Here is a 16,881-nt window from a genome sequence, read left to right on the forward strand (position 1 = left end):
ACGCGCCCGGCTTCCTATTCGACGGCGACTTCGATACTTTCGAAATCGGCGCGAAAAGGCCGAAACGTGGTGCGCACTCGAAGTACCTGAAAATATGTAGTCATATTACAGGTTTGCGTTCGCCGGAGTATTATTCCAATATAATTCAATGATAAAATACTTGGAAAGTAGAAAAAGTCAACGTCAAATTAATTTGAAATGCTGATAACCACAATCCACCTGTATTTCCTTTTTAACAAACCTCTTCCCGTCAACGGAACCGTCGTTTTTTCCGAGAGGGTCATCGAGTTCGACGCCGCCCCAAACCCCAGTCGCAAATTCGGTAACTCCAACATAACGCAAAATCCCTGCTTTACTGCCGCGACTACTCGATACTATAACGCGGTCCCCCAGGCGAAGTTCTCCGTTCGCTGTTGCTGAAATCGAAGCATCTAAAAAAATATACACATTAGTTTCAAATCATATCTTAACCAATTGTATAAAGAAATATAGTAGTAGTATCTTACTCATCTTACTGCTAACGATACTGCGAACGCTTCCATTAGGAGAGAGCGTGCGCCTGGGCCTCGCAGCACCTGAAGGTGGTCGTTCGAACACGCTGCCGGCATCGGAGACCGGCGATGCGTCGTGAGCGGCGTGCCCTACCAGCGGCGCTCGGGTCAGCCGCGTCAATCGGGAGAATACTCCCCGCTTTTCCGGACATTGGAAATATCTCACTCCCGCAACAGATCCATCGTTTTTACCTAAAATTTTATAAGGCCGTCAGAGACATATAACTAGTTTAAACTTTTAAAAAGAAGTGGTAACATTGCTTACCGATTGGGTCGTCGAGGACGATACCGGCCCAATCTCCAGGTGCGAATTGTGTTTCGCCAATGTACGCTATTTGGCCAGGCTTAGTCCCGCCTACCCAAACCCTTTCCCCAATTATGAAGCTATCTGTGTCCTCTGTTAATACGACGCTGTGGTCTGAAATGACATAAATTATAGTACATTATTCACATCTCTTTGTAACAAATCCTTAGAATCTTCTATTTTCTTTACTTAAGAATTTCTATAGAAAGTGACAATCACTAGAGTTTACAAGATGTCTAAATATGGATATCCTCTTTGCATTCCTTATTCATCGCACATATTTTAACTACGCGCACACGACTTGAATACCTTTGTGTGCAACTGCAAGGCCCGTTAAACGGCCATTTGCATTCCAACTAGCGGACGTGAAGATTTGCTTTAAAACTATAGGACTTTCGCTATAGTCACTACTCAAAACAAACTGCATTTGACTTCTACCTAATGAAATATTTTCTAAATACCATGCTGATTACCAAATCCAAACCGTCGATACCACATGTGCTTAATACTAACTGTTTACATCCAATGAATCGGCAGCGTCCAAAGCGCATGTGTAGGCGATCTACGAGCGTGAATGACGTACGAGTATGATAATTGTGATTTATGCAGATATTCAAATCATTTCCACGTGAATGTTTTTCGGCCTTGATAGGGCGTGGAATGTGATTTGAAAAGTGCATAGTGATGTTTGCACGCACCTGAGGACCTCCGCAGGCCTGCCTCGCTGAGGCGGCGGGGATGCTTCTCCCAAAGTGCGTCCATCGAGTTGCCGCTGAAGGAGCTGCTAGCGGCTACGTACACAAGTGACACACACAAACATTAGCCACTACTAACCAGCTCACACCATGCTACCTGCTACCGACAGGCTGATACAAACACAAACCAATATTTTGGATTGAAAAATTATGAATTAGTAAAATTTATGTCAATTCTATCATCCATGTTATTTCCACAAAAGTTTTTAAAATTTACAAAGCTGTAATACAAAAAAGTATGTCGGACGTAATATCAAAACAATGCCGTTCATTACTTAGGTTGTGTTTGACGAACGGCTGTAGGTGTAACCACTTTAAATGTTTGTCAAACGTCCACAAAACATTTTTGTCAACTATGAGTACCGTGTCATGCATTGCTTGGTTTCAATTTAAAAGTTAAAGTTTTACTTTACTGTATTAAATATTAATTTTTGTTTTAATATTATTGTTCTTAATTTAATTGTGGCTGGTTAGGAATGCTGTCTCTAAGTTCCGTCACCTCACTCCGTTATATCCAGTGCAAATGAATGTAGCATGCCTTCACCTATTTGTATCACAAATGACAACACACAAACTGTAACCTTTTCGTGAACTGTATGACATTAATTAACCGTATTTTGTCCTTTAAGTTTCGTGTTGATGTCTTTTGTGTTGGCACCTTACAGATGTAGCTTCTAGATATAAGCATGATAGACTTACTGGATGCCTTTCTAAACATGCGATGCCTATCGGGTAGACTGCTCGACACCTCGTCTTCTTCGGCCTCGATCAAATCTGCGATGCAGATCCGCGACGTGCAGAAGCGTGACATAATTGTGAAAATGTGTGTTTTAGATACATATATGTACAGAAAAAAGCTATGATATAACGTGAAATTGAAATATGATCGCAAAACCGTGCTGGCATGCCGTTCACATCGCAACATATGTATTATTTTGATTAAACAAAAATAAAACTTACCTGATAAATGTTTTCGCGAATAGTCGTCGCTCGATTTCCTCAGGGTGTCCGTTGAGCTGACGTCTACGACAACAGAAAAACGGAAACACGTAAAGCGATAACTAAAAAGAACATGCCGACATAACATTTTGGAAGTATGATAGAAATGACACAAATGTACAAAGAGCAAATTGAAAATTGTATAGCACAATACAACATAGAAAATGCAGTTTTAATGGATAGTTTTGGAAAATATTATAAATTTGAATTTGTAGAGATTCATGTTGATGAAATAGAAACAACTAATGCAGCATATAATAATAGAAAATGTTTAAAAAATATATAATTTATTTGTGGGATAACTCACAAAGGCGATATAGTGGGTGAGACAAGATACTGGGCTGATGTCGTGTCCGGCACTGATCGAATGTGAGCCGATTAATCATCACAACTGCGCACTGGCACTGGCCTTGTGGCGAGCGTGGGCTTGCGATTCATAACTCTTATGTAAAACTGAGGCTCATCGCGGTCCCTATGACGCCTACATGTCTCGCTTCGACAATCTACTAAATTGATTACTTAGTATTAATATATTATATTGTTTTGGGATCTTTAATTATTGCTAATATAAATCATTTTTTTTGTTATCAATTCACTCGTATAAATTCTACTCTAGAGTATAGACTTTCTATACCAATTGGACATCCTTAAACACAAGAATCAAGTATTTTTTGGCTTTATGTAAAATTTCAATTAATTTCTTTTACAATCTAACTAAAGCTTAAGAGTACAATTGCATAACAAGGACATAACAATTATCAATATAAGGTAACAAACTCGTTCAGAACATTTTTCTGTCGTAATCTATTGCTTTAAGTCGTCATCTTTAATTGAGATACTTTGCATAATAAGCAGAATTTTTCACGTTTGTCTGCAAATTGACATTTACATTGTGATGTTAACAGACCGCATGTTTCAACTGATGTATATCACAATGTGTATGCAAAGTAGCTGGATATTTTACAAAAGATATTGATTTTGTACGAGGAATTTTTCTATGACAACTTATGGTATTTGTTTAACATATGTTAACATGTGAAAAACTGTTATGTATGAACAGTTCGAAAATGCTTATGTTTTTCGATGTACCTGTGGAAACAGCAGAAACTGTAGTATATATGAAAATACTCCGATTTTCAGAGCATCATAGCTGTTTTACGAAGTATTTCTCATTTCGTCAGCTAAGTAAGTTTCATTTCTATTATCATCTTCACTCCGATTCTACGTCTATTTCCGTGCTTCTTGAATGAAGTGCTAAACAGTAACTACTAAAGTAAAGACTTTTTAACCGAAACATTGGTAAATCCAAACAGTGGAAACGCAGAAATATAAACACAAATATATGATAATGTCTACATTTATGCTTATGTATGGTTCACTTAACGTCGATGATGTAATTGGTATTCAAGTACGAATATTATTTGTCGAATTTATTATCGAATGTATTGAGTACGTAACTCGAACGAAAATATCTTAAGCGACGGTGGTCAAGTTCAAGTGCAGACATATTACGTTTGCAGACGGTTCGAGAAACTTTTACTTTGTAATACATATTGGAGAATACTTGTAGGATAAAAAAGACAAGCGGATCCAAAAATTTACGCCGATCTCTAAAATTTGGTGTTTTCGTGTCGAAACGAATAAAAAGTCGAAATTACATACTTTGATATGCCTCCTCCGTTTAGAGTAATTCGTCAATTGAGGGCAATTACTCGGCTCGTTTCCCGTGTGAGGCGGGTCCTCAGCGATCGATGCAGTCTGCCTCTATTGCAGGAGGCGCAATTTCCAACGGCAATTATACAATTCATCCGCAATACGGAGAGACGAATTTTCATCTTTGACTAACGTTGCGTGTAATTGATGAACATTGAACAAGAAAGTTGAACCATACTTTTGCAGTAATTACCGTTAGTAATACTCTCGTCAAAGTAAAGTTTTCACTGGACTATGTATCAATTTCGTTTAGTATTGAGCAAGTATAAACTACGATATATAAGAAACAAATTCCCTCTTTTTTATTTAATAAATCATAAAGCAAAAGCCTATCGCAACCTTTTTGGTAGGAAAGGTCATGCAGAAGTGGTACAGGAAGAGATGGGCAATCTAGTTCTATAATTATCTGACTTTGAGCGAAAATACTAGATGTGACCGAGTTGGCGGTTGCATCACTACCGCAATCCTAACCAAATGTACGAGTACTACCTAGGGAGTGGGCCTCAAAAATCGATATTCTAGGCGAGAGCTTACGCACCTGTACTTTAACAGTGTGGGTTGTTTATCGACATTTTTTAATAATCGAGTAATTGTATCACTTTGATAAATTGATTATGTACAATTCTTGGTAAATGAAATGATTCATAAAGGTATAAACAGCGTTCTTAAAAGACAAATACAGCATAATGAATAAACATCGTGGCGCAATACAATATTAGTAATTTGTGTATTAAGTGCGTCATGATTGGCTTAATTAAGACATCGCAACTGTAGCAGAGTTTATATTTTTTTAATTTATTAAGGCGTTACATAATCACCGTTTGGTTGCGGATTTCGTGAATTAACCTTTACTAACTGCGATCCTATAGATCCGTGCCTAAGCAATAGATTAGGCAAGCGACACACGTAGCAGCTCGTACGATTATGCTTCATAATTACTCGCAGCGGACACGAAATGCATACTAATTGGTTGTTATTGACACCTTATTGTATTAATTAGGCCAAAACTGCATGTGCATGAACTACGATGAGTTGTAATTTATTAACAGTTAATAACTACATTTAAGTCTTAAGTTTTTTTAAGTCATGTTTTCTAATCTTACTAGATACTAGTAAAATGCTTCTAATAGTGGGAAGTCCGGGAGATACGTTTGTTTCATTACAAACTGCTACACAGCACGACGCAATTTTTATTGAATTGATGTGATCCGAATAAAGCTTGATAAAAAAGTTACGGTCAAGACTAGTGACGTCAGTTACATTTTTTTCATTCCTAATGATGTAAAGAAGAAATCATGTAAATCGATGTCTTTAATTACTCACAAGGTTTATCAATCATTACAAGATCGCGAATGATACGGCACAGGAAGGTAGTTAGATGGATAAATGATTGCTTCCCACACATCATGACGTTTTATTCTTATATTTTTCTTTTTTCTTTATATTTCATCTATTGGCTAGAAAATAACCTGATCGTGATTAAGTACTTTCTTTCCTAACAAGCTTTCGACCGCGACTCCGTCCGAATGTAATTAAAATGAAAAAGTAAGTAGCCTATGTGTTCTTCCCCACTATCATCTACATCTATGGCAAATTCAATCTAGATTTATTCAGCAGTTTAGGCTATAAAGTCTAACAAACATCCATCCATCCAAACTTGGGCATTTAATATTGGTAAGAAGTAATAATCAGCAGAATACCTTTTCATAATTGTATTTAGTACATCTATTTAGTTACATGAAAGGAACAAGGCACAAGTACAGAAGCCGTATTTGTTTCTCACGGGCTCAATTGTTATTGAAAGGGAATGAAACGTAACTAACCTCCGCTAGTACTGCAAATGTTAGGTTCACGTGAACTATTCTGACTTGTTTACTATCACCTATAAGGAATGTCGAAGGATAAAAATAACTTAACAGATAATAATGGTAGCATTAAAACATTCATAACTAATAGAATAACGGCAGGGCGTGCATGTTATTGCAAACCTTATTTAAGAAAACTCTTATTATTTTCTTAAAAATGTAGGTAAACTAATGAATTCTCCAAACGAGTATAAAATATGTGCTTCTTAGAGTGCAACAAGATTTAAGAAGTGCAGCTTGACCTCAGCTTAATTTGAGAGAACAGTAGGTCAAGCTGTGAGCAAATTTAATTCTGACAACGAATATGTACTTTGTAGGGTATATTAAAACTTTAAATATACGCAGAAATTACTTTATTATTTATTAGGGATATTTAATCTACACTCAAAAGTTCGTGTCAATTAATTTCATCCGAAAGTACACTATAATTATGTCAACTTTTTATATCATAAATCAAGTCGCGTTATCTTCCAATCCCCATAAAGCTACAAAGACGTGGCGGAGCAATTTCCTGCGCGTTAACAATCACCTTATCTGATGTTAGCAAAGGAGATGAGTCAGTGTTTACTGTTGCACCATACACGACGACAGGCTGGGCACGTACTTGTAAGGAGCAGACCAACTGTGTACACAGGTCGCGAGTAACGACGTGAGATCAACCAGATTTCTACTGCGTCTTTAACATTTACAAGTAAAACATTTCGAATTTAATGAATAACTCGCGAGAGCAATTGTACAACCATGTCGGGTTTGTAGTCTTTCTGGCATATCGTTCTATGAAATAAAGATTGCAATGCAATTAATTGGACAACTAAAACAATCTTAGAAGAGTTTAGCACCTGTCTTACATAAGTGTGACAAAACCTTCTTTACCCCATTTCACATCTCACAGAATTATATACTGATTTATAAGGTTTAATTCGAGCTTAAACTTTATTATATTCAACTATTTAAGTAGTACCGCGTGTTAGTAAGAAAAGCGTCTTCACCAACAATCAAGTCACCTTGAACTTGCGAGTGCGTCTCCAAGCAAGACTGACGTAAGTGACTTGTAAACAAAGCAATTTACACCGCACCGGCAAAACACGAACGCCTCCACCTCCGCGACAAACGCTAACTTATGTTATAGCTAAAATCGATTAAATATACATATAGCATATAACTTAAAATTTTCAATTCAAACAGGTTTCACAGGTTTTTGGCTCTTTGTTTTTTTTTTCGATTTGATTCGATTTAGAGGTGAATCGAGGATTCTAAGCGTTTCCAAATCTTGGATATTCGATTTAATTAAGAGAACGTAATTACGATATTTATTGCAGGATCATTCTACAAAGGCAAGAGGATAATAATCAAAAACCATTTAACAAAACGTTGTTATTAACCTTTTTTTGGATCAACATGTTATTATAGAACACTTTTATTACTTTAACCAAAACAAAAAACAAATGTATGACAAATATAAATGGTATAAAACAAAGATAAGATAAACTTAAGTCATATAAATACTAGATTGTTAACAAGAGACTATCAACACTAACAACTAGGATTAGAGCAGTTTGTTGATTATAATAACAATTCTAACGACGACGTACCTAATATATCTAAAAGTAAGTAGTCCAATAGAAACTACTTTTATTTCGCATTTCCATTTACGATATGTCAACGTTCGAATAATAGAAATGTTCAAATCTTAAAAGGCTATTGACTGAATATGATTAACATAATATTTTCTATTTTATTGTAACTACCTAAACGTCAACACATTTAACAAGACTATATTCGGAAAGCAAAATCTTTATCAAACTGCTTTTCTAAAATGATACAGTGAACAAAACTTAAATTACTATTTAGTTTTAGTTTTAATTAAATAAATAAATAAATAATACTATGGTTACTATGGCCAAGTCAACCCCAGGCTTTGGGTAGGCTCTAAGCCCCCCAGTGGTAATAATAAGTATCCTTTTAATTTTTAAAGCTATATTCAGTGCTTTTTTGTCTATTTTAATGAATCTAGAAGACGAAAACCAAATCCGCTTTATTCTACAACATTGTTATTTTTTAATTCTCACAAAAGGCTACATTTTGCGTAGAAAACAGCCAGACTTGGAGCGTAGTTTACATAGTCTACGTATCGATCGCTTGAATAACTATAAAACAACGGAGCGTCGCCGGTCGCCGACAGGGCTCATACCGCATATTATATGCACGAATGGACATAATTACATGATAATAGGGTATGCCCGCGTATTTAATCGCACGCGTACATCCGTATATAAAATAGACAACCGCAAATGCATTATGGGCGGGTTAAAGGGAATATTCAATAAAGTCTAGTCTAGACAAGACGGCGCCTGGTTCCGGGGGCTATAAATAAAGCATGTCTTCGACCTATGATATAACAGGGCTGTATTGATAAATGGAGACAGCATTTGGCTGATTTCCAGGTCGGTACGGAAGTTTTAGGTACGAACACAGTGGAAGGAATACTCTTACCTGTGTAACGAAGAATGCATAAAAGGTAAAGCAAAATAGGCAGAAATGTTACGAATTTTGAAAGGCTTGAGATTTTTATGAAAGCGATTAGAAAAAATAAAGTCATGATTTTTAAGGTATAAGTATGTTGGAATTTTTATATAATGTTTATGAATAATGCAGATGCACCAATGTCATTGGTACAGCATTCCATCAATTTACAACCAATAGAATTAATGATTTATGTAACAGTTGTTTGCGCAGTATACAAGTCCTTACTAACTCTGTTAGCTCGCTATAAAAAATACAAAAGAACGTTTAGTTAAGTTTTTATCGTTACCTTGAAAACTTTAGTAATGACTGGGTTTTACACAAAAAGTACGACTGTAAGTACTGGGGATTTATTTAATCATTTAGGCAAATAGTTCTAGCACTAACATTACATGTGGGTAAAGAATTATTTTTTTTAATACGTATGGTAGAAATCATGGTATACATATGGATCATTTAAACAAGAAATTTACTAATAAACAAGAGCCGTAATACGACATATCCACGCAGCGAATTAATATTTTGCAAAATGTTATATTAATTTAATGTGTTGTTTGTAAGTGATAAAAGAACGATATCTTTTTAACTGATTTTACTTTAAAAATATTCCATACAATTCATATTTATTGCAAAGTAAATTAAAAAGGGTTGTCGCAAAAAAGGACATTAAGTACACGATAACGAGTAAACCTGTCCAGTGGCGCCAATCGTGAGAGGTGATTACGAGCTAATGTACAAAAAACGAATACACGTATGGTCAAAACAACTTTAACCAACTAATATGATATGAGATGTATGAGCTTGTATGTCTTATCTGGCAGTGAATACAGATAAAGCATGCTTACTGAGCAAGTCAAAGATAACTATCGTCATGTTTAGTCGGATTATGAAGACAACTATGATGGCATCTTATCGGGCACGAGCTTGGTATCAACAAGGAGATTTGCTTCCAGGGTATACTATGGTTAATCTTGGCATCATCTTTAGAACGTTATAAATTACAAAGTTCCACTTAAACAGTTTGATGCTCTTAACTCTAAGTTACCAAATAATTCAACTGATTAAAAAACGAAAATTGTACGAGCGGAAAACCTAATATGGAAGTTCTAGAAAATCTCCAGGAGTATGTAAAATACTTTACTCTAGTACTGTGAATAACAGAACATTAATAGCTTATTGTTTATTTACAATAACTAAAAGATATTAAGATTTATGCGCGGTCATGCGGGCTATCCCCAGTCAAAACGTCTCGAGTGTTCATCACAAAAAATCGTATGTAAATGGAGGCTGATGATTGATCGCCCAGGCATATTTGGCTCGGTCCGTTACGCATGACGAGCGCTGTCACTACGACATATGAAATCGAAACCAAATCCCAAGGTATATTGACTGATTTACAAAGTAAACAAAAAATATAAACAACCGCTCTTGATTTTAATTTGCAAAGAGCGTATCGAATAGCGATATTTTTCCATCTACTCTATATAGAATTAAAACGTAACTAATGTTTACAAGACTTCTCGAATGTTATTAATCAAAAGATTACATAACAGAATAAATGACCATAATAATGATTGATTTGACGCGGCATACCCCGTTGATGGTTATCTCTGTATACATGCATAATGACAGCCAATTGATATGACAGAGACGATGCGGGCATGTATCACGCAAGGCGCACGTAAGTCCCCTACACCTGTTCTGCAGTCGCGACACGGTTGACCGACAACAATGCCAAATCGTGTAATTGAGCAATTCCTAACCAACCACATCTCCGATAAGGATAAGGAGACAGGAAACTGCCAATTAAGTCGCTTTTAACATACGATGGTGGCGGAACACTGCACGTATGTGAATTATTTCTGGGTTACTAAAGTTTCCATGTATTTTTTCGTTATCTAGTCATTTATTAGTGTTAGGTTTATCTAAGTTACAACGGAGTAAAACTTTAGCTCGTTCGGAAACGCATTTCATAAAGTTATCGAACCTTTTGGTACACTAAAGAATATTTAAAAGTACCTGAGAAACCGGCTATAGAGGACGTTTTCATACTTGAAAGCTTAGTTAACTTAGGTAACCTGATCTAAAAGAATATTATTTATAATTTGTAACCTAAGTACATATTATAGGTACAGTTATGTATATCCTAAATCGGCATTAACCCTGGTGAGTGGCGACCTTGTGTTAGCTGTTAGTGATTTTATCGCTGCGTACCGCTCTGAAGGACGGTCGACCAACATTGAATTACAATATGCCTGCTAACGAGACTCAACAAGACCTACATTGAAATACTATGTAACCTAAACGAGCATTAGTTTATTATAGGCTAACAATATTACAATGTTAGCCAACAATTATTTGGGGGTAAGGGTAGAAGTTTATAAGGTACATTTTGTCTATTCCCACAATCATAATCTATCTATACTATTATAATAAAGCGTAAACACACAATTCTTTGTTGCCTAAGATGTCAGCAATTACAGCATATTTTTTATTAATTCTCTCTTTAATAAATAGCCCTACACTTAAGTCACGCTTTAGGCTATATATTTCAACACCATTAAACTTAGGGGTAAATATTTTGGATAAAAACCCTAATGTGGGAAAGAGACCACAAGTTGCTGCCAACATCAAGGAAGCAAGGTTGTCAAGTCATGTCATTTTGACATTTGTAATTGATAATTTGACAAACGTAAACTAAAAAATTTCATGCGGATGAAGTCGCATGGGAACAGCTAGTTATTGAATAAGTAAAGTAAGTGATCAAATAAAGTTAATTTGTACAATTTCCGTCTGTGACTCCAATGTTTTACACATAAATTAGCATGCAAACTGGTTTTTAAAGATAAGGGTGGCGGAAAAACAACTGAGTTTTGATCCGTTTTTTTTATTTTTATGCATTTCCGTTATCGTCTTTTAAAGGTATGAAAAAGGTATGAAGAAATCGTACAAAGTACAATCGTATGCAGTGGAAAATTACAGGGATATTTTTACAGTTGGTTGCTATTTCAATGTAAAATACAGATTTACTTATCTGCGACAGCTAATTGATGTTTCGAAAGATGACTAGAATGATTGCAATCGTTTAACATTAAGCGTAAAATTAGCTGGAGTTACTAAGAATGGATAACTTGCCTAGGAAAAAATCAACTGCCAATTGCAGTTAGTAATTTTGCATGTCTGTAATAATTAAAATGGGGAAAATTCCTAAATAATAAAAAAGGACATTCACTTTGGTTCAATACGTTTCGTTTTGAGGTTGTTTATGGAGGTGACGGTTATTTTACGATTCTGTCGTTATATCGATGACTAGCTGTTGCTCTCGACTTTGTCACGTGAAATAAAAAAATAGGACAAATGCAACCTATAATAGTCAGTGATAACGTACCTTTTTAATGGTGAAAAAATTAAAATAGGCCCAGTAGTTTAAGTTATTTAAATATATACAAAAATACAAATCTTTCCTCTTTATAATAGTATAGATTTAAACAAGGTCGAGCGGTTGTTGCCGCCGCTAACTATGTTGTGGCTTGTCCCCACAGAGACATACAACACCGGACAAGAATAAGGCGCCACGAAGAGGTCACGGTCGTCACGACTCTAACGTCTAGAAAAACGATAACTTATTCATTACTTAGATGAAATATGTACAATTTCTGAAATTATTTCCTTAATTATTTTTAATCTTGTTCGTATACGACAACATCTAAAACATCTGAGGATTTTAAAATAAACGTAGAATAACTATGGTATCAAATACCTTTTTATTACATTTAAAAATTCTATAAAAGTAGACAACCTAAGAATATTTTCTTAATAAAATTCTTTGTATTCAAAGCATTACGGAGATCTATCGTTTAAAAATATAGCTAGTATTTAAATTTCAAATAGAGCAGAAATTTTTCTCGCACAACAAAAAGCACTTTTAAGTGTTTGCTTTGGTGTACGCATACATCACAGGACGAGACCTCTAAAGCGTGCTGGAGTGAAGACTACTCATTTCAAGTGGACAGGCACAATCTGTCACGTCATTCTAGTCCAAATTAACATAACAAGCTACTCGAGTTATTTTCAACGGAGTATTTCTAGTGTGTAAACATTTACTGTCAAGTGAGAATGTGCTAACGACGCCAATGTAATATTTTGCATCGTGAAGGTCGAAAAGGTTATAAACGAACGCCTCATTTGTCATAAATGGCCATCGATAATCGAGGATTCGTTTATTACCGCCCTTTGTTTTTAGCATGTTAATAACCTTCTCGGTCCAATGATTTGCTCGAGACTTAGACGTCAAAAATTTTCGTCGACTTTTCTACATTTTTTACCACATGCGTTTAATTTTCTACGTTCACACAAAAGCTTTCACTAAACGATAAACGAACGATACGGGTTTTAGTTATTTACTCCTAAAACACTCTGCAAAAGATATTAAGTATTATAGAATGTTGAGGATTATAATACAGGGGAATTGGCTGCAATGCGCTTTATGAAAATTTAAACAATCAGGAAGTTCGTTTCAAATGTAAAACGGGTGTTGTGCAAACTACGGCACCGTGAACAAGGCGAAGTTTTGGGGCGGATCCGCAGGGGATGGGGGTCGGAAAGGCGCACCTTAACAATACATTTCTGTTCATAAATAACAGACCTTGCGTAACGTAAATTACAAGTTCATGTTTCTTTACAAAAAATATATTCTGTTGTGTAAAAATAAAAAGTATTATAAAATCTATATTTAGAAATGAAGCCTTTCACAATATCCTTATCTTTATTATTTTTATTGATATATATTGAGCAATATATCTATGAAAGTATCTTCACGTTTTAGTGTAAAAACGTTTTCTTATTTAAATGAGATATCTTTTACGAGGCTGGTTTGTTTGTAAAGGATAAATCTAGGCGGAGAAAGCTTCCAGACGGCCATAAACGCATTTCAAAATGTTAAATGACCGCATAGAGACAACACATTACTGTACAAATTTATTTAGTCACGTCGTTTATACGGTACGTATGAAAATAAAACGGTAAAATCGTTAAAAAATGTAATAAAAAAGCATGAACAGTGTTACCAACACTTTAATGTAACGAATAATCTAGCGTTGCCTGTGATTCTAAAGCGTGGGGTTTCCCTTATACAACTAAGATTTAAAGTCCATATTTATGATCATAATTTATAATGTGTACGTTGACAAATGGCCGGTGCAATATTGTCATTTACATTAGACTATTCTAGATAGATATTATGTAAGAGCGAGACAGTGAGCACATAATTTATGATCTCATGCGGTGCGAGTCACGATATGGAGCAAGTGAATCTGAATCTATAACGCCAGCTTTACACGAGGGTACAATTGGACAGTGCAGTGCAGTCCAGTATACATATTGTTTAAACGTACTGTAAAAACAGTAACGGCATGCGCGTTTAGACAATAGCAGTGCTCCAATGTCTACTGCTCTGGTGCACAGTTCTGCCGTCGTGTAAAACTGGCATAACTGCACTTTGCAGCCTTGTTTTACTATAGGTTAAGTGAATGTCTATTGTCATGGTTGAATTGTAATACTAAATCGTCGAGGCACGAATAAATTGCTATAAAATATATTCGTAAAGATACACCGTCTTCGTGAAATAGCAACATATAGATGTAACATTTCGTGGATATTATATTACTAGAAGAGATATTTAAACAGTAACTGTTTATTTACACTGTCAACCATCCGAACAAAACATGTTATTATATCAGCTTTTCTAAACAGTTCTAAAAAATTTACACTTTTTTTAAGTATTTCCGCAGCACTCAAAATAAACATCCATAGATCTCCTTTTTAAATGCTGTTTTTTAACACTTAAAAACACTAGTAATCGAAGTGTAATAGGTTTATAAAAGTGTAAGAAGTTTACAGTAATTATCAAAAGGGGTATTTTTTTCTAATTGGATAAATAAAAGTAACTGCAGTACTACGTAGTTGATGTGACGCACTTGGTTCTAGCGCCCGATGTACTCCTAGATCTGTCTGATTGATTGTTTATGATATACTGTACTAATAGTACGTGAATAGAATTTAATTAAACCATTATCCACGTTATTACAAACAGAAAACATGCTATTATTTCATTTATTGCGTCCTGTGCAAAACGAATACCGACGCATTACGGTGTGGGCAAAAGTATTTCATTTTATTTGGCAAGTTAAAATGTTGCAATCGCCAAAATGCATTTTTTTTAATATACGTAATTGGCCACTTTTAATATTATGTCCAAGATCCGACCGATAATTAGGCTAATGAAGCCGCAAAGATTATTTTTGGAATATTTTTGAAGTATTTTTTAAAACCGCACACTGTTATATTATTTACGAAGACACTTACGTAGTAGGTATACTAGAATTAATAATGTAGGTATATTAACATTTTTGTAGTAAAATTATGGAAAAACACTAACTCCAGCTAACTAAACAATTACTTTATTTTTCGTGTTAACACAAAGTTTTTTTTCATAAACTTAAATAAATATGCAAAATTCGTACAAGGAAAATAACATGATTACAATATATCACTTGAATTGGACTGAAACTATACTACTTTATATAATTCAACATTGTAAAATAAAATTCAATTCACGAATTGTTAAGTAATACTTAAAGAGACAGCGAAGTGGAAAACGTAAGATAACACTTACCGGAAAAGCTAATTTTCGTTTCGACCGGCATTTTGCTTCCACTCCCTTTAAAAAAATATTAGATAAAAGCTTTTTCTTCTATTGAATACGAAACTATAAAAGCCTTTTTTTCTGTTTTAAAAATACTAGCCGGTATAATATTTCTAGACTGATCAATACGCGTGTCTCACTCGCTGGCTCAATGTGCACTGACGGGTCGAGGTTTGCCGACGCCCCGCGCTCGCCCTTACGCGCCGCTACGCCTGTGTTTTTGTTTTGCCCCGGCTTTAGGGGGTGGATTTTAGCGCACAGTATATCTACCAAATATTGTCGCCAAAGTAAAATTTACATAATCAGAGGAAATGACTATTTTTATATTCATAAGACCGTTTGTGGAATATCAAATATTTCACGAGACATCGACGGGTAATATTTAATTTGGTTAGGTAAATTCGAGATGGATATACGAACAGTTGAATTTCAAATAAGTTATTATTAAAAATATATCATTCAATGTGTGTAAACACATATTATCCGCAAAGAATAAATTATGTGTCAAAAAATTTAATAAGTGGCTACGATATACCAAGGTCATATTAAATGTACAGTGAACATCGAGACGAAACTATTGATATATTAATCAAAACAACATATGACCTACTATAATATCAGGCGTACTAATAATAAACGACTGATAAGACTCGGACTCAAGATATCAACGCATTCCAGCAAATTTCACTTATGACTGATATCTATTGAACAGTTTACGTAGAACCAGTCATAATAGTGGGACATTTGTGTGGTCCGACCTAATTCTTGTACTTACAATTGCCAATTATCAGCTACTCTCCATCATTATTATTATTATAATCTTACTCTTACTAATGTTATAAATGCGAAAATTTAGATGATGGATGGATGTTTGTTAGAGTTTGTAGCATAAATTGCTTAATGGATATCGATGAAATTTGGCATAGATGTAGAGCATAGTCCGGAAGAACACATAGGCTACCTAATTATGTTATTTTCAATACCAGCATGCGGAGTCGCGGGCGTAAGCTATTTTACTTACATCGATCAGGGCTCCATCGAGGACACAGTCATCGAAAAAGAAGATCGATGTCATTTTACCTCCTATAACTTTTGCTATTTCATCAACCATAACAAAAAATCGCATTACTGGTAAATAAACTACGTGGTTACGTATGCCTGAATATTTGTAATAGTAAAAAGACAGTCGAGCTGCTTGCAGTATAATCAATTCAGGAATGCCAGTACCGAAGATAGAGAATCTTAGAAGTGCGATAGCGGTATGGTAAAGGAAATTAAACTGAAAGTGGAGAGCCCGAGGATTGGCCTATCCTTTAAAATACTGCAGATAGGATCTAAAATTCCACTGACGATAAACGCAGTAGAAACTCTAAAGTCGGAAGGATTCCAAACTTTTCCTTGAAACGAATTTTAAAGTCTAACAAAACTAAAATTATGGAAAATAATTAAACGGCTTGTATTTGATGTA

At 35.1% G+C, this 16,881-nt stretch overlaps 1 protein-coding gene across 1 annotated transcript in view; it reads right to left on the minus strand.

Annotated features, from left to right (window-relative positions):
- LOC106109127 (restin homolog) overlaps window positions 1-16,881 on the minus strand; it is a 31,867-nt gene that overhangs the window by 1,564 nt on the left and 13,422 nt on the right. Inside the window, exons 2-8 of the mRNA XM_013290530.1 lie at window positions 2,571-2,633; window positions 2,310-2,384; window positions 1,554-1,646; window positions 817-969; window positions 507-743; window positions 242-431; window positions 3-86 (exon numbers count right to left, since the gene is read on the minus strand). Coding sequence (XP_013145984.1) covers window positions 3-86; window positions 242-431; window positions 507-743; window positions 817-969; window positions 1,554-1,646; window positions 2,310-2,384; window positions 2,571-2,633 — 895 coding nt within the window. The remainder of the gene's footprint in view (window positions 1-2; window positions 87-241; window positions 432-506; window positions 744-816; window positions 970-1,553; window positions 1,647-2,309; window positions 2,385-2,570; window positions 2,634-16,881) is intronic.

Source organism: Papilio polytes, unplaced genomic scaffold, assembly GCF_000836215.1.
Source record: "Papilio polytes unplaced genomic scaffold, Ppol_1.0 DF821289.1, whole genome shotgun sequence".
Taxonomy (NCBI): domain Eukaryota; kingdom Metazoa; phylum Arthropoda; class Insecta; order Lepidoptera; family Papilionidae; genus Papilio; species Papilio polytes.